Source organism: Panthera pardus, unplaced genomic scaffold (genome assembly GCF_024362965.1).
Source record: "Panthera pardus isolate Hobbes unplaced genomic scaffold, ASM2436296v1 HiC_scaffold_17, whole genome shotgun sequence".
Taxonomy (NCBI): Eukaryota; Metazoa; Chordata; class Mammalia; order Carnivora; family Felidae; genus Panthera; species Panthera pardus.
In genome coordinates, this window is record NW_026526732.1 from 20,518,555 (window position 1) to 20,543,194 (window position 24,640).

The 24,640-nt window shown below is 35.6% G+C and overlaps 1 protein-coding gene across 3 annotated transcripts in view; it reads left to right on the top strand.

Moving 5' to 3' along the window:
• Window positions 1-24,640, top strand: part of SHPRH (SNF2 histone linker PHD RING helicase) — a 95,009-nt gene that overhangs the window by 30,650 nt on the left and 39,719 nt on the right. For all 3 annotated transcript variants that reach the window (XM_019425039.2, XM_019425041.2, XM_053904403.1), the window contains 7 exons: window positions 997-1,118; window positions 13,383-13,471; window positions 15,549-15,641; window positions 17,981-18,088; window positions 19,387-19,529; window positions 22,807-22,980; window positions 23,455-23,517. In XM_019425039.2, coding sequence (XP_019280584.1) covers window positions 997-1,118; window positions 13,383-13,471; window positions 15,549-15,641; window positions 17,981-18,088; window positions 19,387-19,529; window positions 22,807-22,980; window positions 23,455-23,517 — 792 coding nt within the window. The remainder of the gene's footprint in view (window positions 1-996; window positions 1,119-13,382; window positions 13,472-15,548; window positions 15,642-17,980; window positions 18,089-19,386; window positions 19,530-22,806; window positions 22,981-23,454; window positions 23,518-24,640) is intronic.

Below are 24,640 nucleotides of genomic sequence, written 5' to 3' on the forward strand. Positions count from 1 at the left end.
ATGAACCCCATTTATGAAAGAGAGCCACATTCTCAAAATTATTTTCATGGTTTTAAACATTTCTTTTAAAGTTAGGACTATTTGGGGGTTTTATTGTTTTATTCTGTTTTTTTGTTTTGTGTATTTTTTGCTGCACTTCAGATACGAAAGGCTTTTGTTCTTATTCTAATTTTTTGTTCCTACATCAGGAACTTAACTGAATTAGATTACTATATTTTCTTTGTAATTTGTGTCCACAGTATCTAGTCCACTGTTATCCCAGAAATTGTTTGTTCATCAGTCTGTGACTCAGCAACTGGCGTGTTTTGTTTTGTTTTGTTTTGTTTTGTTTTGTTTTGTTTTAGCACCTGGTGTTAAAAAGATAAGGTGTTATTAAAAATATATAGAAAGAGGAATTATATTTTTGTCTTTGCCTTTAAGCAGTTTATAGACAAATAAGGGAAATGACAAAGATTAGTGATTCCTATAAAATAAGGCAAACCTACTTCATAAGAGGTACTTACACATGGCTGTAGACAGTTAGAATATGGAAATAATTTCTATATAAATGGTTAACGTTAGACAGCCTTTTGGCAGCAATGGCATTTGATCTGATCCTTGAAGAATCCTCATTTTTTTTACAGATAAAAAAAAATTCAGGCTTATGGAGATTCATTAAATTATAATGCTAGAGATTCAGACTTAATCTTATCTTCTAACACCCATACTGTTTCAAACATATCATGTTAGTACTTCATATTTTGGGAAGATTTTTCTACTTCCCTTCTCCATTGACCTAACTGGGAAAAAGTAAAGGAGGATGGGATCAGGTAATAGAATGCTTGCCAGAATAGTAAGAGGCAATTGAGTTGAAAGTGACAGTGGTAAAATGGAAGTGGAAAGAAAGATCCCGAAGATATACAAAGACTCTGTAAGAGTCTGATACTCTTGATCTTATGTGATGTAATATTGGCACTTAGGATTTTCTCTTCAGGAACAATCTACCTTTTCTTTTAGCACCATGACAATGGAAGAGCTGCTAACATCTCTACAGAAGAAATGTGGAACAGAGTGTGAAGAAGCACATCGGCAACTAGTCTGCGCTCTCAATGGCTTAGCAGGCATCCACATCATTAAAGGTAGAAGGTGATTGTTTTGTTATCTCTGATTCTTCTAAATACTTAATGAGGCAGATTAGGTAGAGTAGAAATTAAAATCCCCCAAGGAAGGCATTCTTATACACTACTGATCTTAGTTTAGGTAGGCTCGACCTAATGGAGAGCACTTGTGCAGAACATTTGAAACACCGTCAAAGTTTGCATATGCTTTCACCATACATTTCCACTTGTAGAAGTTTGTTGTTGTTTGGGAAAGGATGTAAACAAAGATTTGGCAATAAATTATTCACCTTAGTCTATAGTAGCAAACAACTGAAAATGAGTAAAATACCTAGAAATAGAAGAATGGTTAAATTCTGACATTCAAGGGAATGCTAGTCATCAATTGACAAAATAAAATTATTTGTAAATTCATTCTTTCATCAAATATTAGCATGTCTGCTCTGCACCAGGTATGATCTCAGTACTAAAGATAATAGAGTAAAGCAAAGTAAGTCTTTGATCTTTTGGACCTTAAATTCTTAGCAAGGAGAGATAGACAAATACACACACACAATGTGTATGGATATAGTTATGGTGTTATACATTATACACAAAATTTAAGCACATTAATAGAGAATCTTTTATTTCTTTTCTTTTTTTAATTTTTTTTTAACGTTTATTTATTTTTTTGAGACAGAGAGAGACAGAGCATGAACGGGGGAGGGTCAGAGAGAGGGAGACACAGAATCTGAAACAGGCTCCAGGCTCTGAGCTGTCAGCACAGAGCCCGACGCGGGGCTCGAACTCACGGACCACGAGATCATGACCTGAGCCGAAGTCGGTCGCTCAACCGACTGAGCCACCCAGGCGCCCTGAGAATCTTTTATTTCATGGAAAGATATTTAATTGGTATTTCCCATCTCTGAGGGATACTGTTTTTTATTGCCTAACATCCGGTGTCTTATAGTCTATTATTTCATATATTTTGTACGTTTCAGAAAGGAGGGTAAATTCATTCTCTCATTTTGTAATGGCCAGAAGCAGCATATCAGTGGTTACATTAAATGCAATGGTCTAAATGCCCCAATTAGAGATTTTCAAGATGGATATTTAAAAAAAACAGTATCTAATAATACACTATCTACATGAAACCCTCTTTTTATTTAAAGATACAAATGTAACAGGATGAAAAATGATATGCTGTATTAACACTAATCAAAAAAAGCTGGAGTGATTATATTACTGCCAGGCAAAGAGTATTACCAAGGATATAGTGTTATTTTATCACTGGAAAATAAACCTAAATGTTTATGCACTTAAAAGCAAGGCTTAGGGGCTCCTGGGTAGTTGCTCAGTGTATTGAACATCTGACTTCGGCTCAGGTCATGATCTCACGGTTCATGAGTTCAGGCTCCACTTCGGGCTCTGTCTGACAGCTCAAAGCCTGGAGCCTGCTTCGGATTCTGTGTCTCCCTCTCTCTCTCTCTGCCCCTCCCCTGCTCATGCTCGCTTGCTCTCTCTCTCTCTCTCTCTCAAAAATGAATAAACTTAAAAAAAATTTTTTTTAAAAAACAAAAAGCAAGGCTTAAAAGTAAATAAAACACAAACTGATACAACTATAATTGGAAATAGACAAATTCATTACTATAGTCCAAGATTTCAACATCCTTCTTCCAATTATTGATAGAACAAGAAGACAGAAAATAAGAGGCATGGAAAACTCAACAGTAGCAACTAATTGACATAGTCAACAGTTATAGAACACTTTACCCCACCAAAGAATACACATTCTTTTCAAGTGCACATGGTATGTTTACCGAGACAGAGCATGTTCTGGGCTATAAAACAATTCAGTCAATTTAAGAGCATTCAAGTCTTGAGGCGCCTGAGTGACTTAGTCAGTTAAGCATCCATCTCTTGATTTTTGGCTCAGGTCATGATCTCACGGCTCATGAGTTTGAGCCCCGCATTGCATTGAGCCCTCTTGGGATTCTCTTTCTCTTTCTCTCTCTCTCTCACTCTCACTCTCACTCTCTAACTCTCTCCTCTCTTCACTCTTCTCTCTCTCTCTGCCTCTCCCCTGCTCACTCTCTCTCACACTCCCTTTCAAAATAAATAAACATTAAAAAAAATTAAAAGGATTCAAGTCTTAAAAAGTACATTCTCTGACCATAATGGAATTAAATTAGGTATCAAAGATAACTGGAAAGTCCCCAAATAATTTGAAACTAATTAAAATAATTCTGAGTAACCCTTGGGTTAAAGAATAAATCAAAAGGGAAACTGGCAAATATTTTCAAGTGAATTAAAATGAAAACATCAAGAGCTGTGGAATCTTGATCAGTGATTAAAGAGAAATTTATAGGACTGAACACTAACTTAGGAAAAAAGTTGTACGTCATTGACCTCAGCTGATACCTAATTAAGAAACTAAAAAAAGAAAAGCAAATGAAATACCAAGTCAGGAAAAGACAGGAAATAATAAAGATCAATGCAGGAATCAATTAAAAAGAAAACAAAACCAGTAAAAAGAGACCATGAAATCAAAAGCTGATTATTTGAGATCAGTGGGAAGTTATAATCCTCTAGTCAAACTGTTTAGGAAAAAAGAAAAGACGCAGATTACTGTTAGTAGGAATCGGGAATGAGACAGGTAACATCACTACAGAGTCTACAGATCTTTAAAAAATTGTGAAGGAATCATGGGGCGCCTGGATGGCGCAGTCGGTTAAGCGTCCGACTTCAGCCAGGTCACGATCTCGCAGTCCGTGAGTTCGAGCCCCGCGTCAGGCTCTGGGCTGATGGCTCGGAGCCTGGAGCCTGTTTCCGATTCTGTGTCTCCCTCTCTCTCTGCCCCTCCCCCGTTCATGGTCTGTCTCTCTCTGTCCCAAAAATAAATAAAAAACGTTGAAAAAAAAAAATTTAAAAAAAAAAAAAAAAAATTGTGAAGGAATCTTATGTACAACTTTATGCCAGAAATTTGACAACTTACATATATGAACAAGTGCTTTAGAAGACACAAATTCCCAAAACCAACTCAATAAGAAATAGATAACCTAGATAACCTGCATAGCCCTGTATCTATTCAAGAAATTAATTTTACTGTTAAAAAACTTAACCACAAAGTGAATTCTAGATGACTAGAAGCCCAGGTGACTTCCTTGGTCAATTCTACCAAACATTTAAGGAAGAAATAATATCAAATCCATATAAGCTCTTCTATAATATTAAAAAGGAAAAATAATTTTCAACTTACTTCGAGGCACCAGTATCCTGATTACAAAACTAGAGACCAGTGTCACTCAAGAACATAGATAGAAAATTCTCTAAAAATTTTTAACAGAGTGAATCTAACAATATATTAAAAAAAAATAATACTTTATGACAAAGTAGAATTTATTCTGGGAATGCAAGACTGGTTTACTATTTAAAAATTAATTACCGTTCCCTATCAAAGTAACACCAGCATTCTTCACAGAGCTAGAACAAATAATCCTGAAATTTGTATGGAACCAGAAAAGACACCAAATAGCCAAAGCAATCTTGAAAAAGAAAACCAAAGCAGGAGGCATCACAATCCCAGACTTCAGGCTATACTACAAAGCTGTAATCATCAAGACAGTATGATACTGGCACAAGAACAGACACTCAGATCAATGGAACAGAATAGAAAACTAGAAATGGACCCACAAACGTATGGCCAACTAATCTTTGATAAAGCAGGAAAGAATATCCAATGGAATAAAGATGGTCTCTTCAGCAAGTGGTGCTGGGAAAACTGGACAGCGACATGCAGAAGAATGAACCTGGACCACTTTCTTACACCAGACACACAAAAAAAAACCTCAAAATGGATGAAAGACCTCAGTGTAAGACAGAAAGCCATCAAAATCCTTGAGAAAGCAGGCAAAAACCTCTTTGATCTTGGCCACAGCAACTTCTTACTCAACACGTCTCCGTAAGCAAGGGAAACAAAAGCAAAAATGAACTACTGGGACCTCATCAAAATAAGCTTCTGCACAGCAGAGGAAACAATTAGCAAAACTAAAAGGCAACCGACAGAATGGGAGAAGTTATTTGCAAATGACATATCAGATAAAGGGTTAGTATCCAAAATCTATAAAGAACTTATCAAACTCAATACCCAAAAAACAAATAATCCAGTGAACAAATGGGCAAAAGACATGAATAGACACTTCTCCAAGGAAGACATCCTTGGATGTCATTCCAAGGATGGCCAACTGACACATGAAAAAATGCTCAACACCACTCGTCATCAGGGAAATACAAATCAAATCCACAATGAGATACCACCTTATACCTGTCAGAATGGCTAACATTAACAACTCAGGCAACAACAGATGTTGGCGAGGATGCGGAGAAAGAGGATCTCTTTTGCATTGTTGGTGGCAATGCAAGCTGGTGCAGCCACTCTGGAAAACAGTATGGAGGTTCCTCAAAAATCTAAAAATAGAACTACCCTACGACCCAGCAATTGCACTACTAGACATTTATCCATGGGATACAGGTGTGCTGTTTCGTAGGGACACATGCACCCCCATGTTTATTGCAGCACTAGCAATAATAGCCAAAGTATGGAAGGAGCCCAAATGTCCATCCATGGATGAACGGATAAAGAAGATGTGGTATATCTATACAATGGAGTATTACTCAGCAATCAAAAGGAATGAAATCTTGCCATTTGCAACTACATGGATAGAACTGGAGGGTATTACGCTAAGTGAAATTAGAGAAAGACAAAAATCATATGACTTCACTCATATGAGGACTTTAAGAGACAAAACAGATGAACATAAGGGAAGGGAGACAAAAATAAAAACAGGGAGGGGGACAAAACAGAAAAGACTGATAAACATGGAGAACAAACTGAGGGTTACTGGAGGGATTGTGGGAGGGGGATGGGCTCAATGGGTAAGGGGCATTAAGGAATCTCCTGAAATCATTGTTTCACTATATGCTAATTAATTTGGATGTAAAATTTTAAAAATTAAAAATAAAATTTAAAAAAATTAACATGATTCACGAAATTAACGGAGAAGGAAAAACTTTGTGAGCCTCTCAATAAATGTAGGAAAAGAATTTGATACAATGCAACATCCATTCCTGAAAAAAACTTTCTGCAACCTAGAAATCAAAGATAACTTTCTCACTTTGTTAAAAGGCATCTCTGAAAAATCTATAGCTAATGTTATACTTAAAGGTTGAAAACTGAATGTTTTCTAAGATCATGAACAAGTCAAGAATGTCCCATCACCATTTCTGTTCAACACATTACCTGAATTCTCTCCAGTGCTGCAAGACAAAAGAAATAAAAGTTACCAGTTTGAATAGGAAAAGTAAATCAAACTGTCTTTATTTGCTAATATGATTATCCATGTAGGAAAATTACTAGAACTAATAAGTGAATTCTGCAAAGTTGCATTATACAAGATTAGTATATAAAAACTGATTTTATTCCTATATGCTAGGAATGAATAATTAGAAATTACGATGATACTGTTCATAGTAGTATCAAAAAAATATGAGATACTTAAGCATCAGCTTGAAAAGAGATGTGTAAGATGTTTACAAAAGTCACGAAAACACTGAAAATTACAAACATTGCTGAGAGAAATTAAAGAACACCTAATTATACCATGTTTGTGGATCAGAAAACTCTTTATTGTTAAGACTGATTCATCCTAAATTGATACATAGTTAATGCAATCAGAATTTTCCAGTCAAAATTTTAACAGGCTATTTTATAGCAGGTGACAGGATGATTCTGAAATTCACCTAGCCAGAACAATTTGAGAAAAGAAAAAAGTTTGAAGATTTATGCTACCTGAGTCAAGACATATTTTAAAACTACAATAATCAAGACAGTGTGACATAGGCATAAAGATAGGCAAGTAGACCAATGGACCAGAATAGAGTCCAGAAATAGTCCCACTTATTTATGTTCATTTGATTTTTCCACAAAGATGCAAAGGTATTTCAGTGGAGAAAAGTTAATATATTCAGTAAATGGTGCTGGAACAATTAGATATCCACACTCAAAAAATAAAACTTTAACATTGCATTGTATAAACAGTTCATAATACAGAAGATATGAAACTGAAATTAAAAATTCAAACTATAAAACTTAGAGAAAAACACAAAGGATAAAAAAATTATGACTTTGGATTAGGTAAAGATTGATAAACAGATTGGTAAACACCAAAAGCACAATCCATAAAAGAAAACATTGATATATTTATCTTCATCAAAATTAATAAACTCAACTCCTCAAAAAGCATTTTTTTTTTTATAAAAAATTTTTTTTAATGTTTGTTTATTTTAGAGACAGAGAGAGCCAGAGACAGAATCTGAAGTTGGTTGCAGGCTCTGACTGTCAGCACAGAGCCTGACACGGGGCTCGAACCCACGAACCATGAGATCATGACCTTAGCCAAAGTTGGACACTTAATGGACAGAGCCACCCAGGCACCCCACAAAAGGCATTCTTAAGAAAATAAAAAGATAGGGGCTCCTGGGTAGCCCAGTTGGTTAAGCAACCGACTTTGGCTCATGTCATGATCTCATGATTCAGTTCCTGATTTAGAGCCCCACGTTGGGCTCTTTGCTGTCAGCATAGAATCTGCTTCGGATCATCTGTCCCTGTCCCTCTGTTTGCCCCTTCCCCGTGCTTGCTGTCTCTCTCTCAAAAATAAATCAAAATAAGTAAAGATTAAAAAAAAGAAAGGAAAGAAAGAAAAGATAAGGCATTGAATAGAGAAAATATTTGCAAATCACATATCTGAGAAAGGACTTCTATTCTGAATATGAAAAGAACTCTTAAAAACCAATAATAGAAAGCAGCCCAATGCAAATAGACAAAATGTTTGAACAGAGACTTCAGTGAATATACAGAGATGCCAAATAAAACATAGGAAAAGGTAGATATTCATCATCATTAGTCATTAGGTACATGCACATTCAAACCACAAGAACACCCTTATATGCCTTTATTAAGATGGCTTAAATTAAACAGATCACATGTTGGCAAGGATGTAGAAACAAGTGGAATTCTCATTCATACAGTGCTCTTGAGAATATAAAATTGTAAAATCAGCATTCTATTTCAGTTACTCACTAGCCTCATTTCCATGACCTCAGCTTTTATACTAAACTTGCACTAAGCACAGTGCCTCTATCTTTGTGTTGGAAGCATTCATTCTTTGAGAAATTTATTCTAAATTTTTATGGTAATTTTTCTGGCTATCTAAACTAAAGTGTTATTTTTTTGCACCTGTAGTGAATCACTGAATATTCTGTTCAACAGAGTCTATTGTTATTAATCTGTTACTGTATTTGTAATATAAGATTGCATAGTTTTATAGCTTTTATACCATGACGTTTAAGAGCTTTCTTGTAAGTAATGAGAAAATTACTGATGTAAATGTGCCTTTTTACAAAACTACCTTTAAAACCTCTCTTACAGCTTTGGTTTAGATCATTTGATTTTATTCTCTCCAGAACTAAGTAGAATATAGTTCTTAAAATCATACAAGTATTTCATAATGGTCAGGTACAGTTTTAAGCACTTTTATAATTCAAGATATGTAAATGCTTCTTTATTTCTACCTTCCTCACAACAGTCATGTATATAGCTCTTCACTGTTAGAACTAAAAAGGCATATTGGAATAAATTCCAATTCTTTTGACCTTCCCACAAAGATTGCTAATCAGTTAGTCTCTTTGGGTACACAGTCATGGAGAGAATTTTCCATTTTTCTTGTTTACCTAATAAGACCTTAAAGAAATTAGTTGCCCAGAGAAATTTGTTTCTGTCTAATACAAGGAAATGTTCTAAGCCTCTTTGAACTGAGTGGTCTGTCTTTGGTTATTAGTTTTTCAGCATAACAGAACCAGCACTAGAAAGTGTCCCTTGTCCTGAATACTTGCGTAGAGTTCAGAATACTCACAGAAGATGAGTAGAAGTAGCTCTAGACAAGAACTGTGAAAAAGATGGGCCTTCTTACTTGCTATAGTTTTTGCACTCTGAACTTAGGTATATTGTGCAAAGTTTATGGATCTCAGTTTCCTTATCAATAAAATACAGATAGTACCACTCACTTAGCCCCCCTTGAAGTATTATTATTCTTAATGTGAAGTGTTGATGTACATTGGAAACTCAATAGAAACATAAATGAAGAGTGGTGTTAGTAACCATGGTAATATGAAGTAACCTCAGATTCTTACCGCTTCTCAACCTGTTCATATGCAGATTTTTATTATCAATAACTAATAACAGGAAAAAGACATTATTACATATTTCTTAAAAATTGTACAAATATAGTACATGCAACTTTATGTACAAATCTTCTCTCAAGGACATTGCCTGAGAAATACTTAATTTAGCTAGCAGTGTTTGCAAATCTGGATTTTCTCAAATTATTAATCATCACCATTATTGTCGTTGCCCTCTCAATTACTAAGTGTGCCTGTGATTATAGTCTTCCGGAATCGATCTAAAATCTTAAAACGATCAGTCCTTTAAAATGCGTAGTGAAAGAGTATCAGGCAGCGTTTTTGTTTTATTTTGTTCTTTTTAATTGAACCATAGTTGAAGCACAATGTTACACTAGTTTCAGGTGTATAACATAGTAATAGGACGGCTCTATATGTTATGCTGTGACCATCACAAGTGTAGCTACCATCTGTCACCATACGACTTTTTAATAGAAAAAAAATTTTTTCAAAAAATTTAACTTTCCTTTATTTCAGCTTAGAAGTAATTAGGCAAAAATTGGGAAATTATGTGTCCTATCTAATAATATTCTGTCACAGTCCCAAATTATTTGAGTGGGATAATTGTGACTAAAATCTACAGAATACTTGAGTGTCACATAGATACATAGGCCTCTTCTTAGAGATATGTGAATAATCAATGTACTATTTAAAATATTTTCAAGTCTTTAAAATCTAGCATCATATCTGAGAAATGATCACTTTCTATAAGCATTTTGTATTATACCTAACATCTTTAAATATATATTGTTTTATCCTCATTATTGCCCAATGATTAAAGTATTATTCCCATTTCACATAAGAAAACTGGTATTCAGAAGGCTTAGGTGGTTTCTCAAGATTATGGCTAATAAACGACAGAGAATTTGCCCTGAATCTTTTGACTAAAAATTAATTTTTTATTGTACTATGTCTGCTTGTTTATCAAATGGACATTTTAAACCTCAATATTATGCTATCTACAGTAAGTTGAAGCTCTTCATCAAAGATTTCTAAAGTCACTAATATATTACTTGCAGATTATCACAATAATAAAAATAAATTTCGTTTTCCCATCTTGATTCTAAAACTGCAATCATCATTTTATTCTATTTTTTTATGACTCAAGCTCAGAGAGTGAATGGATTTCTTCCCTTGGCCTCTTTTCTAGTTTCCTTTTCAGATTTATTACCTTCTTTTCCCTGCTATGAAGTTATGTGTGGTAGAGGATTGTAAAAGGAATGATTCATCTGATTGTTTCTAAGCACTTATATGTAGCACTCTGGAAGGCTCAGTGTGCAGTGGGCTGTGAGGCAAAATACCAAGCTGAGGCCTAACGGGAGGTGTCTTACTGCTCTTTTCAAAAAGCTTCGACTGCATTCCCATTAGAGTTCTTTGTCTTTCTGTGCATGAAAACTTGGTTGATTAAGAGAAATTCCTATCAGAAAGTGCATTAATAAAGGTTATGTCCATTCTTAATTTAATTGTAATTAGTAATTACATTTACTACTTGTGGTTTCCGTTGCTTAATAGTAGTATATTAACCATTTTTGGAGGTAACATTACATATTTGACTTAGAGATTTAATATTTTCCAATATAGAAATCAGACAGTGGAGATCTGACTTCTAAAAGAAATCTGAAACTAACTGCAAATTTGAGGGATTTGCTTATATTATATACAAATATGTATGATATACAGTGCATATTCTAAGGCCCTCACTGATCATGCTATTAAAAACGTGTTATTCCAACTTTGTACAGTATGTTTTCTGGACATATTTTTTGGAGAAAATTAGCTTGGCAAGTATCAAATTCAGTACTATTTAGTTTACTTAGAAAGGTTAGTGCCATCAAGTGGCAAAGAATGGGTATTTCTAAATTTGGTTTAAACTTGTATAACTTCTTGAACGTGCATATTTTTGGGTCTTTCCTAGAAAGCATTTTTTTTTTTAAGTTTGTTTATTTTGAGACAGAGAGAGCAGGAGAGAGGCAGAGAGAGAGAGGGAGAGAGAGAATCCCAACCAGGCTCTGCACTGCCAGCACAGAGCCCATTGTGGGGCTTGAACTCATGAACCATGAGATCATGGCCCGAGCTGAAACCAAGAGCAGACACTTAATGACTGAGCCACTCAGGTGCCCGAAAGCATATATTTTTTAAATAAACATTTTAAAAAGTATGATAGTGAATAGTTAAAATTCAACTGCTTGTATTATAGGCTAGCCACCTTTAAAAAGTATAGTTATTAAGAAAGAATTGTTAAGTGAATTATTCTTTATAAATAATAGTATAAATACTAATAGAATCTTTTGCAGTCTTTTGAAAAGCTTCACAAGAATCTTCAAAACTAAAAAGAGAGAGCTTCTTGTGTGAAGATAATTGAGTGTTACTCCTACATTATAATGTGATAGTAATTTTGCAAAAGTAATATTCTCCTTTATCAAAGTCAATAGAAATTGACTGTAAAATACTGTGAAATGTATGCTTTAGAAAACTTTGTATTTGGTAGCTTGTAGAACTAAATATAAAGCAATGGTATAAAAGCAAATGTCTTGCACAACAATGTGAATGTACCTAATGCCACTAAACTGCATACTTAAAAATGGTTGATATGGTAAGTTTTATGTTAGGAATATTTTATCATAATAAGTATATATATTTATGTATATAATCAGATTTAACAAAAAGAGAACCAACATAATTTATATATATATAAATATCTTACTGTGGCTGTGAACAAAGTCCTAAATCCATGATATTAATAAAACTAGTTTGAAGTGAAAAGAAAAGAATGCATGTGATGATTATGAAAAAAGTTTTCTCAGCAAACAAAAGCAAAATCCTCTTCTTTTTTTTTGTATCTTGTGATTTTCCTGTTAGATTTTTATTTTAATTATATTTCTCAATAATCAGTTTTGAGGTTTTCCTCAGGCAGCAAATAGGATAAGTTCTATTATTCAAGCCATTTAAAATGTTTCCTGTCTCCTTTTATTGAAGCGTCAGAAAATTTTTACTGAAAGAACCAGATAATAAATATTTTAGGCTAGGGACGCCTGGGTGGCTCAGTCAGTTGAGCGTCCGACTTCGGCTCAAGTCATGATCTCACGGTTCTTGGGTTCAAGCCCTGCATCAGGCTCTGTGCTGACAGTTTAGAGCCTGGAGCCTGCTTTGGATTCTGTGTCTCCCTCTCTCTGTGTCCCTCCCATGCTCATTCTCTGTCCCTCTCTGTCTCTGAAAAATAAATAAACATTAAAAAAAATTTAATAAAAAAAAATCTTTTAGGCTTTGAGCCAGAAGGTCTGTTGCAACCTCTCAGCTCTACTGTTGTAATGCAAACGCTGCTATGCTGCTACGGACTGTACATAAACAAATGAGCATGACTGAGTTCCGATACCCTACAAAAATGCAGAGGGTTGGATATGACCCATGGGCCTGTACTTTACTTGATACTTTTAAGTTACTTTATTTGAGTGAGTTGCTAGTTATGAATAATTTAAAAAATCATTAATTTCAGACTGATTGAGATTCATGTGACCAGAAATGGAAAGAATCCCTAAGTTTTGGAAATGTGGTTTTTCATTGCAAATCATTTGGCCACCAAGAAGAACAATACCTATTAAGAATATATGATTTATCTGAGAATTATGTATAGGTTGATCATAGTGTTTTGAATATTTATAAATTTATCCTTAATTTCAAACATCAAAATGACTACTAATTGGCACCCTTTAACTTTAGTAAGAGGAAAATCATTTGTCTAAATTGAAAGTTAATTTAGTTTGTTTTTCAGTATAATTTTAAAACATAAATATTTCTGATTGGTGTTCTCTGCAATGGAGTGAACAAGAGCAGCTATCGTCAGCTTTTTTATTGGGACGTTCATATTAAGTGAAGTTTCTTTTCTTTAAAAAGTAGTGAGTTTTAATCATTGTTACATTTTTATAGTAGATCTTTTCAGATACTAGATAACCAGATCACATTGGGAGCGAAATAGATGACTTTCTTGTGCTTTAAATCACCTTAATTCATCAGGTGAGTATGCCGTGGCAGCAGAACTGTACAGAGAAGTGTTGCGTTCATCTGAGGAACACAAAGGAAAGCTCAAAACCGATTCACTCCAAGTGAGTAAAAACTAAACAATTTCAAGTATATCATCCATTGGTTTTTTACAAAATAATTTTTCGGAATATTTAAGAAGATAAAGGGTAACAAAATGGATGGACTGAGCCATAATCTCTGAGGATGAAGTTTTGGATTCAGTGCTTTCAACAATAAGCACTCAAGGTGATTTGTAGATAGATGAAAGTTTGAAAATCACTACTGTTCCGTATGTTCAGGCCATTATTGGCACAAGGCTGACTAGATAAATCTAACCAACATTAGAAAAACAGGTTAAAGTATTTGTGCTTAAAAGAACGGGGTGAGGTTTATCACTTTTGCATATAAATGTTAACACAGTGGCATAGTTTTGACTGAAAGAAGAAAAATGCTGTAAACTAAGCAGTGGAACTTAGTAATAAAACCTTCCCACTGATCTTCTGATTTAATTTTTAGAGGTTTTTTTAGGAAGAGTTGAATATTTGAATTTCAACATTTATTTAAATTTTGAATCTCTTCCCTTTCTTATTTCTGTCCAGTGGGTCATATAGACAAGGCTCTCTAGCTAAATGGTAAATAAGGACTACTTTTATTAGTCTTAGTAAGTTTAGATTTGAGTCCATAATGGGACTTCTTTATCATTCAGAATCTGGACCTTGGGACCCACATGTTCACATGTGCCTCAGTGAGTATTAGGAAGAGTTTGGGGGGAAAGAGGAGAAAATTAAATACAAGCCTTCTGTAGGGATAAGGATTATAGAATCCAGACCTTGGGTCAGAAGCAAACGTGTTTGCCTCGTGGAAGAAGGAAGAAGTACAAAGAGAACATGCTCCTGAATAAAGGAAATAAAAGTAGAAAAGTGGGCAAGAAGACAGTTAAGTCCAGTGTGCCTGATGGTTCAAGAGTGAAGAGTAATCAATCAGCCTGTTTCTTCCTTTTGGTCTTAATAATCCCATCTACTGGTAAACCGTGGCCCACTGAATGTTTTGCTCTATTCAGTCAGATTAGCCACTCTGCTCCCTTGGGATAAAATGTGGAAGGGGGTGGAAAGAGGTATTCTTCCCAGTCCACTCCTCCACCTTGTTCAGGAAGCAGTAGAAGTCCTCTTCCACAGGCACACACAGAGAAGAGGAGCTGAGTTGCTACCACTTTGTTTCCGTAATGTTATTTACAGGTTTGTTGTTGCTACTAAATCGGATAGTGTTGCTGATTGTATTATTCATGTGGCCATGCTGAAAAGACCTAAGACATTTGAAGTGACTCTTCAGAGATGAACTCTACAAAGATCTCTACCATGGCCTGTAATCTGTAGCCAGACACAATAAACCTTTATAGTCTCGAATCACTGGCACCAAGTCAGATGTTACCAGGACTCTTTCAGATAATTCTTTAGCCCTTAGCTGTCTTCCCAAGTAAAGAGTCAAGTTAACAGATAGAAATTACTTTCACTTTATTTCTTCTCACAGCCCTTGCTTGACTCCAGGGGGAGCCTTTAACCAGCTGCAAACTCAGTATCATAGTGAGAAGCCTGGTTTATACTGAATACAGAGATAAAAGATACAGTTTTCTCCTTCTTCCAATAGTCTTTACCTCCAGCTTCTCCCCTTTCCAGCCCTTCAGTTCAACAGATCTAGGTCACAGCTGTGTTTTCCTATGTATTTCATTATGATAATATCATAATATAATTGGTAGGTTCATGCAGACTCATTTCCCAGAAGAGGAGTCAAGTCTGCGCAGTCAGCCTTTCTACTTTACTGGACTTACTTGGCGTAATCATACGTAGTTCCATATGTAGACATATGCACGTATAATAGAAGACATGTACCTGTATCAGACATCCTGCTAAATGCATAGGTATATTTCGTAAGACTGCATATTTTTAAATGAAGAAAATTTATGCCATTATGAACTAAGACCTTTACTATGAAACTGATTTTGGTTTTCTCTGAGGAAGTTGGTGCTCAAATTGTGTTAGAGGAAAAGTTTTCAGTGATCTGATCTTAATGTGTTAGTAATCTATATGCTGTATTAATAGTGGATTCGCCCTTTAGAGTCCACTGCATTGGCTCTCAAAATTACTGCCTTTTGTGTGTTTGTAGAGACTTCATGCTACCCATAACTTGATGGAATTGTTGGTAGCCAAGCACCCAGGAATACCTCCTACCTTACGAGATGGCAGACTTGAAGAAGAGGTAATTAATTTTTTATTCAGTCTATAAAAGAATTTTCTTCAGACTTTATCCATCTCAACATTTATCCATCTCATGTAATGTTAATAATCCATCTCATTAACATTTCCTAGGGCATACCACATCTAAATAAAAGTAATGATATTTTTTTTCTGCTGCTTTTATGTTCCAAATTTTGCCTCGGTTGGTAGAGAATTGCATAGAGATTTTGGATGGTAGACAGTTGCAGTACTCCGTATCATGTTGTTTCTCTTGTAATCCACTTGCAGTTATATGGTAACTGCTTTTGTAGATAAGGTTGCTGGTAGCCAGCAGCACATGCAAAGCAAAAGGGAAGAAGGAAGGAAAGGAAGGAAGACCTTGTTGATCTCGTGACAGATCTGCAAAAGATGTGGTTTAGTAAAAATAAAAAGTTTTGCACTTCCTCCACCTTTCTGTGTATTACCTAGGCGTAAATAAATTCAATATTTCGGTGGTGTTTCTTGTGTGCTCTCAAAGAAGTTACTTCTGTAGTGAGTCTTGCTTCATTGGAAAGAATGGTACAGATTGTTTCACTGTAAATTGTTAATGAGCCTGATATGCTAGTGGCCCCATGGATTTTTACCTTTTTAAAAGTCAGAGACAGCAAAGCTAAAATCAAAAGAGTAGTAGATACTTTTGAAATGAATTGAACCTGTAAGTGGGACCTTTTTTATTTGAATTAAAATACAAAGTGAGATTGTAGAAGTGTGTACAGGCCTTTCTTGATGTTAGATGGCAAATCTAAGTGTTGGAGATTTTGGAGTGAAATCTTCTTCCCTGTGCAGGCGTCTCACCTTACATACATCAGGAATTCTTGGCTTAAATGCCTTCAGCGACAGGAAGCTCTGGGAGGCCGTCGAGTCTGTTGGTAGATAGCTGTGATGATCAAATAATTATAGCCAAGGAATTTTAACAGAAATTAATTGGAAGGTTGTGACAGGAACAAGAAAAATGCATCATGAGAGAAGGAAGAAGAAAAGCGTATCGCACTGTATAGATATATTTCCAAGGAGACCATAGTATCAGTTTTGCCTGACTCCTATAGAATGTAAAACCACAGATCCAAGAAATTATCTACTTCAACCTCCAGCTCTTGCAAATGAAATAACAGAAGCCCAGGGAAGTGGCTAATCCAAAGACATGTATCTGTTCAGTGGAACCTCATGAAATTGCCATCTTTGTAAGTCCAAGGGTCTGGTGTTGACAACTTCACATGGCTCAACCCACTTCTAAGTGGAAACGTTTGGATTTCCTGTTCAGTAGTCTTTCTGGTTTTCCTCCCACTATCCCATATCACCTTTGATCCCCTCTCTTTTTTCATAAAGTAGTTTCAAGAACCAGTTAAATATTTCAGTTAAATGGAAGAGAGTAGAGAACTGTATAAGTTTCCTAGTGGGAATTAATAAGGGCAAAATTTTTCAGTATTTCTTTTGCTTGCAAGTAATGTGATCCTTCTTACCTGGGAAAGTTGAAAGGGGAAGAATTTTTAAATCCTTTTGTATTAGTCAGCTAGGGCTGCCTTAACAGAATACCACAGGCTAGGTGGCTTAAACAAGAAGAATTTATTTCTCACCCTTGTGGAGGCTGTGAGTCCAAGACCAAAGCGTCAGCAGCAGTGGTTTCTCCTGAGGCCCCTCTCCTCAGCTTGCAGATGGTGCCTTCATTTGTGTCCTCACACGACATGTCCTGTGTGTGCTTGCATCCGTGATGTCTCTTCTTTTTTTCTTCTTTTTTCTTAAGGACGCTAGTCATATTGGATTAGGACTCTACCTTTATGATCTCATTTAACTACATTTACTAATTTAATTACCTCCTTAAAGGGCCCTGTCTTCAATTTGGGGGTTAAGGCTTCACCGTATGGTTTTTGAGGGAACACAGTTTAGTCCACAACGCCTATGTTACTGTATATTCTCAAGTGTTATTTCTAAGCTGAAGTAATTCCAAGAAATTGAAATAAGTAAGTCAGACAAATTCTAAAATGTTGTTTTGTCTCATTTTGAACTACTACTGCTCTTCCCATTCCCCACCACCCCCCCCCCCCCGGCTTTTTTTTTCTGGTTAAAAACTTAGAAATTTGGGAAGCAGACCTTGGGATTTCTTAAATTTTGTGACTTACAGATAGATGTGATCTCTTTCATATATATCCTAGGAATTACTAGCATGGTTTTTATGTCCTTGACAGCATAGTTGGAAGCTTTGTGCTTAAACTGTGTTAAGTAAATTTACATATATAAAATAACCACGTTGTTCTTGCAGCATTATACTGAATTCTTTTCTAGGCCTGGAATGAAAGTTTATATTTGTTTCCTGATTCAACACAGGCCAAACAGCTGCGAGAGCATTACATGAGCAAGTGTAACACGGAAGTTGCAGAAGCACAGCAAGCTGTGCAGCCGGTGCAGCAGACCGTCCGGGAGCTCCAGAGAAAGGTGCGTCCCCAGAAGGCCTCCCCTTACCTGTGCTTGTCTCCGGGAGCGTTTCGGGTTGTGTCTTGCTTTGGAGAAGAACTTGAACTTTCTTAGTCATCTTGGAATTCTTAGCACCTAGGATGATGCCTATCCCATAATAAACATATGTTTGCTGTTAGCAGTGTTTGTTGATTGAGTAGATGCGTAGAGTCTACGGCCATACCACCCTGAACGCGCCCGATCTCGTCTGATCTCGGAAGCTAAGCAGGGTCGGGCCTGGTTAGTACTTGGATGGGAGCAGATGCGTAGATAAATCATCCATTTGGAAGTTGTTCTCTTTCATTTTTTTTTTAAGCTCTGATGGGTTTTCTCTTATCTGGTGAGATAACAAGTTGTCTTTTGAAGAAAGACTTGCCTCACCTCCTTCTGATCTTAGTGTATATATTACAAAATCTTTTCTTTTAAGATGTCAGAACATTAGAAACATGGGTATTTTTCTTATGGAACACGTGCCACTTGTCATTTCTAAATTTTTTTATGAAATCAGTAGCAAGCCTGAAGAGAAGTCTACACAGAACACACAGTCTTTTTTATTCTAACCAGTTACTCCACATTTTATTCTTCCTAGTGCATTAATTATTTAGTATTCAGGCATATAATTTTGCCAGTTATCAGAGTATTATGGAGTGGAATCTAGTTCAGTTGGTTGAGGATTAGCAGGATGTCTTTATTATGCTGAGAAAGAGACCTGCCACCTTTTCAAATATATACAGTGAATACTGAGTTTTCATTTTGATAATGTATTTTGTTAGCACAACTTTGTTACACAAGTATATATACAGTAAATTCTCATTTATCCACAGTAGTCAGGAAACAGGTGGGTATTCTCTTTATGTATGCAAAGGTAGTACACACCCATTATATATAGAGTATACAGTCTATATATATTTCCTTATAATTCCTTGGAAAGTAGCACGCTATTGTTTCCTTTGATTTTTTTCACAGCACCTTTCCCAGTGATAGAAACATAGTGAGTAATGGGACGCCTGGGTGGCTCAGTCGGTTAAGCGTCCGACTTGGGTTCAGGTCATGATCTCACGGTTTGTGGGTGCAAGCCCCACATCAGGCTCTTTGCTAACAGCTCAGAGCCTGGAGCCTGCTTCAGATTCTGTGTCTCTCTCGCTCTCGCTCTCTGCCCCTCCCCCACTAGTGCTCTGTCTCTGTCTTTCCAAAATAAATAAATGTTAAAAAAAAATTTTAAAAAACAAAAACATAGTACTGAAAAAACATGAACCGATCAGCTGTTGTCTTTTTTACAGATTTATTCAAATTCTCCTTGGTGGCTGAATGTGATCCACAGAGCGATAGAATTCTCTATTGACGAGGAACTTGTTCAGCGAGTGCGAAATGAAATAACCAGCCACTACAAGCAACAAACTGGGAAGCTTTCTATGTCAGAGAAGTAAGGAAATAGTACAGAATAGAATAACTTTATGAGTAGTGACCCCAAATATTCAGATAATTTGATGTTAAGAGGTGCAATTAAATATCAGAACATACTGTGGTTATGAACATCTGGATTTTACATATTGTTAAGAGTAGATTTCAAACTAAAACGTTAGATATAAGTCTGAAAAAGGAAACCTGTTTTCTATATATGAGTCATCTTAAAATATTCCCCTTTTAGTGCTTTTTTTTTTTTTTTTAATATACTTAAAGTATATTCTTTGTATCTTCATTGGACACACCCAAAGCCAACTCTAAGCAAAGTCTTGAAATAAGACTTTGTTTTGGAGAATTGAGGTGAGGCATTCATGCTTCCACTGTGTAACTCAGCCCCACAGACTAATAACCATCATAGCACCAGAGGGGCCCAGGTTTTGTGTTCTAGAGTTTCCTGCGGTCTCCCCCATCTTTCTCTCTTCTCATCAACGCTCACCATTCTTCAGAGTCTTTGTAGGTAAGTTGGATTATTGCTCTTGATGTAGAAATGGTGAATAATTCTTTCCAAAGACCAAAGTTTTTTTTTGTTTGTTTGTTTTTTTGTTTTTTTTTCAAAAATAATTCAGTGGTTTAACCCAAAGGAATGTCGTTCTAATGTGAGGAATTGAGATGTTGTGGCAGGACTATTGATTCTAGGGAGGGGAAAGAGAGAGGATCTTTTATTGCTTCTCAGATCATATCCCAGTATAAGGTCAGCCTTGGGATTAGTGTTAGTTTTCAGCATAAGAATATCTTTAAAACATTTTAAAGTGTTTTCTTTTACTCTTTTAAAAGCCCTTCCAAATGTCTACTACATTTTCCATGTGCCATTACTAATTCAGAGGTACAGTCATCCTCCTTTTCACCATACAGAACTTGAAGGCTTCATTTCTAAGATATATGCAGGACATTATACTCTTTAGTGCACTTCGTTTTTCTCTCTTAAACCCAAGAGTCACCATTCCAGGATAAGTTGTCATTTAAGTCGTGATTCATTTTATCCAGTTTTAGAGCTGTATGCTAATGTGTTCTGCCAGCGTTGTGGAATTAGCTGATAAGAAAATATTAAAATTATTTTGAAGGTTTTTTTCTTAAGTCACATAGAAACTATTTAAAAGTTGCAAATTCTTGTATATGTGAACATAGTCCTGTTAAAAGTAGGTCCCAGGGCTATAATGGGACCTATAGGTAATGTAAAACATACCATTTATTACACATTTTTCTCAGAAACATTAGATGTCAATAGAAAGTAAGAAAACACTTCCAAATGTGTAACTTATACTGTATGCTAACTATACTGGAAATAAAATTTAAAAATTTTTAAAAGTATAACTTACATTACCTCTAGGTGAGTTAATATTTTCTATATTAAATATACATTCAAAGATTATTTTAGCACTGCTGCTGTGTTTTTCAGTGAGATCAGAGTCTCAGAAGCCAAATTATCCATGTTTGTTTCTTAACACTTCTTAGGAAAGGAAAATTTTAGTGATTAAGAGCACAGGTGGATTCTTGAGTCAGGGTGCCTGTGTTCATATCCCAACTCCCCCACGTACTAGCTCTGTGACCTTGGGAAAGTTATTTAAGCTCTTTGTGCCTTAGTTTCCTCATCTATAAAACCACACAGCATAATCGTGAGGATTAGTAAATTAATATCTGCAAGGTGCTTGCATACTTAAAACAGTGCATACCATTTAGTATAATGTTATTATTATGTGTTCTTTTTAACTTAAAGGATTTACGAGAGAGAATATTGCTAACACTGTTAAATGCTGATCGTGATCATTTTTTAGTCCCTAGTCGCATAATTTGTGAATAATACTGATACCTAACCTAATTGTGTTCTTGTATCCCTGTGCAAATTCTTTTAGAAATTATTGAGCACCTGTTCTGTGTCTATTACATATTTAAAAAAAAATTTTTTTAATTTTGTTTTTAACATTCATTTTTGTGAGACAGAGTGTGAGTGGGGGAGGGACAGAGAGAGAGGGAGACACAGCATCCAAAGCAGGCTCCAGGCTCTGAGCTGTCAGCACAGAGCTTGATGCGGGGCTCAAACTCACAAACTCTGAGATCATGACCTGAGCTGAAGTCTGACTCTTAACCAACTGAGCCACCCAGGCGCCCCAGTATTACATATTTTTTAAAGATACGATCTAATTCTTATCTTCTAAATATTATCTTAATGAGAAGACCAACCCGTGAACAATTTGAGAAATATGAGTATGTGTAAAAACTTGAAGATGACAAAGGACGAATATGAATGATATTCTCAATAAACTTCATGGACAGAAAGAAATATTGATTAGTGTTGTAAAATACTGAGGAAGCCTTCAGAAAGGAGAGTGGACTCTTTTGAACAATTTGGAGAAAAGTGTCTATGGCATTTTAGGAAGGAGAAGGATATACTCTTAAGCCAACAAATCCCATTTGTATTTTCATTTTCTGATTTATTATTCTAGGCTTTCTTTCTTGTTTCGTAAACCCATTCATACACACCCATACATTTCTTTCCTTAGCACATTTTACTCAGTTTATTAAAAACAGTTAAGAGCATTGTGTTTGGGTTTAACTCCTACATGATAACTTTTAACTTTAATTAAATCATTTTGATTCATTAGGCTTCATCCATAACATGAGCACAATAGTATCTGTTGAGATTATATAGGGAAAGAGCTTGGCAAAGTGCCTGACATCATATAGTGAATGCTTAATAAAATGTATATGTATGTAAATAATATAAATATATGTGATAACATACATATATACACATATCACATATATATGTGTGTACGTATTTGTAAACTCTTTGTAGCAAGGAATAGAACTCTTGACGGTTTTTCTTCTTTTCAATTTTTCTCTTTATTTTTCATCCTATAATTCCCTCTCCATATATAAAACAAGAATTTCAGGAGGGACATTTGTAGTAAATCAGCATTAAAAAAGAAAAAAATGTGGCAATCTTGGTCTTTCAAAGACACCTGAGCCAGAGACAGATTTTGCAGACTCTGTTTTAGGTCCTGAGGACAGGGACTATCGGAATTTTGGTATCTTTTACAGTAAATAACCCAATGTTGTTATACCTTGTCTCCTAGTAGATTGAACATACTACTAAAGTAAATTCACTTAAGGTAGGCTACGTAGAATGTTGCACAATTTCTTTGACACTTTATTTGATGATCATTTTGTGAATTTGAGGAAATTGACCCATTGTTCTTTTGTTTGCCTTGTGTGGTGATGCTGGTGATGTGAATCAGGTTCCATGACTGCAGAGGTCTTCAGTTCTTACTTACAACACAAATGGAAGAGCTGAATAAATTCCAGAAGCTAGTAAGAGAGGCTGTAAAAAACCTGGAGGGACCTCCATCTCGTAATGTTATTGAATCAGCAACAATCTGCCACCTCCGACCAACCAGACTTCCTCTCAACTGGTAGGTGACAGGAGAGGTCATGCAGTGAAATGGCATCACTCCATTATGCTAGCGTTCTTCTGAGAGAAGGAACAGTGGCTCATCTAATAAAAGTTTCTTCATTTAAACTCAGACAAAAGTGGAAAGAGATGTATTATTAATGTACTTTTTAAAAAATTCTCAAGAATCACATACTGAAAACTATGTAATATTTTTTAACGTTTATTTTTGAGAGAGAGACAGGGTGGGGGGAGGGGGGCGCAGGCAGAGAGAGAGGGAGACACAGAATCTGAAGCTCGACTGCGAGATCATGACCTGAGCTAAGTCGGACTCTTAACCGACTAGGGCACCCAGGCGCTTCTGTAATTTTTTTTCTTAAATGGCCTATTTGTTGTAAAGAAAAAGTGAAATATAAAATACTAATAAGCCTCTTTTAGAAATTACCTTGTTGTTATGTTTGCAAGTATCTCTCTGATCATTTTTTTTCTTTTTCAGTTGTGTCTTTTGTAAGGCGGATGAATTGTTCACAGAGTATGAATCAAAGCTGTTTTCCCACACGTGAGTTCTCTGATTACCATCAGGAAAGTGAAACCATTATAAGACTTGGTGTTTCGATTTATAAGACTGTGTTTTCCTCATGGAACCTTCCTGTGTTTTTTTTTTTCTTTAATTACATCAATTCAGTGAACTTTGGCATGTGATCATTTAACATGCTCAGTTTTACTTACATAAAAGCTATTTCCAGGGGCGCCTGGGTGGCTCGGTCGGTTAAGCGTCCGACTTCGGCTCAGGTCATGATCTCACGGTCCGTGAGTTTGAGCCCCGTGTCGGGCTCTGTGCTGACAGCTCAGAGCCTGGAGCCTGTTTCAGATTCTGTGTCTCCGTCTCTCTCTGCCCCTCCCCTGTTCATGCTCTGTCTCTCTCTGTCTCAAAAATAAATAAACGTTAAAAAAAAAAAAATTTTTTTTTTAAAAAGTTATTTCCAAATACTCATGTCATCTAATAATGTGTAATGGAGGGACAGTTTAGAGGAGTGACAGATTCTCAAGTCCAACACATTGTAACTCAGATCCCTCCCCACTATTGTGGGCGGATTACCTCTCTAAACCTCAGTATCCTCATTCATGAAATGATAATAAAAACAACACTTACCTCATTGAGTTGTTTATGAATATTAAATTTTAAAATGCACATAATTGCTTAGCATAGTACATGGTAGGAGTTCTATAAAAGGTTAGTTTTCAATATACTTTCTCCAACACAAATTTGAAGTTTTCATCCCCTGTCAAGGATTAAGGTACCCAGTGACTCATAATAGCTATGGCATAGCAAAATTATTCCTATTTTACAAACAGAAATTGAGAAAAGGCTAAGTTCTGGTCACCTTAAATAAACAGATCAACAGTGTACCTTGAGATCATTTTATCATTTTGTTGTGTTTGTTTTTCCATGGTTGGTGGTGGTGGTAGTTTGTGTTTTATATTATGGTAATTCTCATAGCTAGATTTTATCCTGAACTTTATAGCCGTTTTTTATGATGTCAGACTGCTGGTCAAGACACTGGACAAATTTATTATTATGCCTCCAGCGTTTTCAGAATTGCTGCAGTTTTCCAAAGACTTGAAGGCATGATCTTGTAGACATGATATTGAAAGTTATTGATGAAAAGTTACTGACCTTG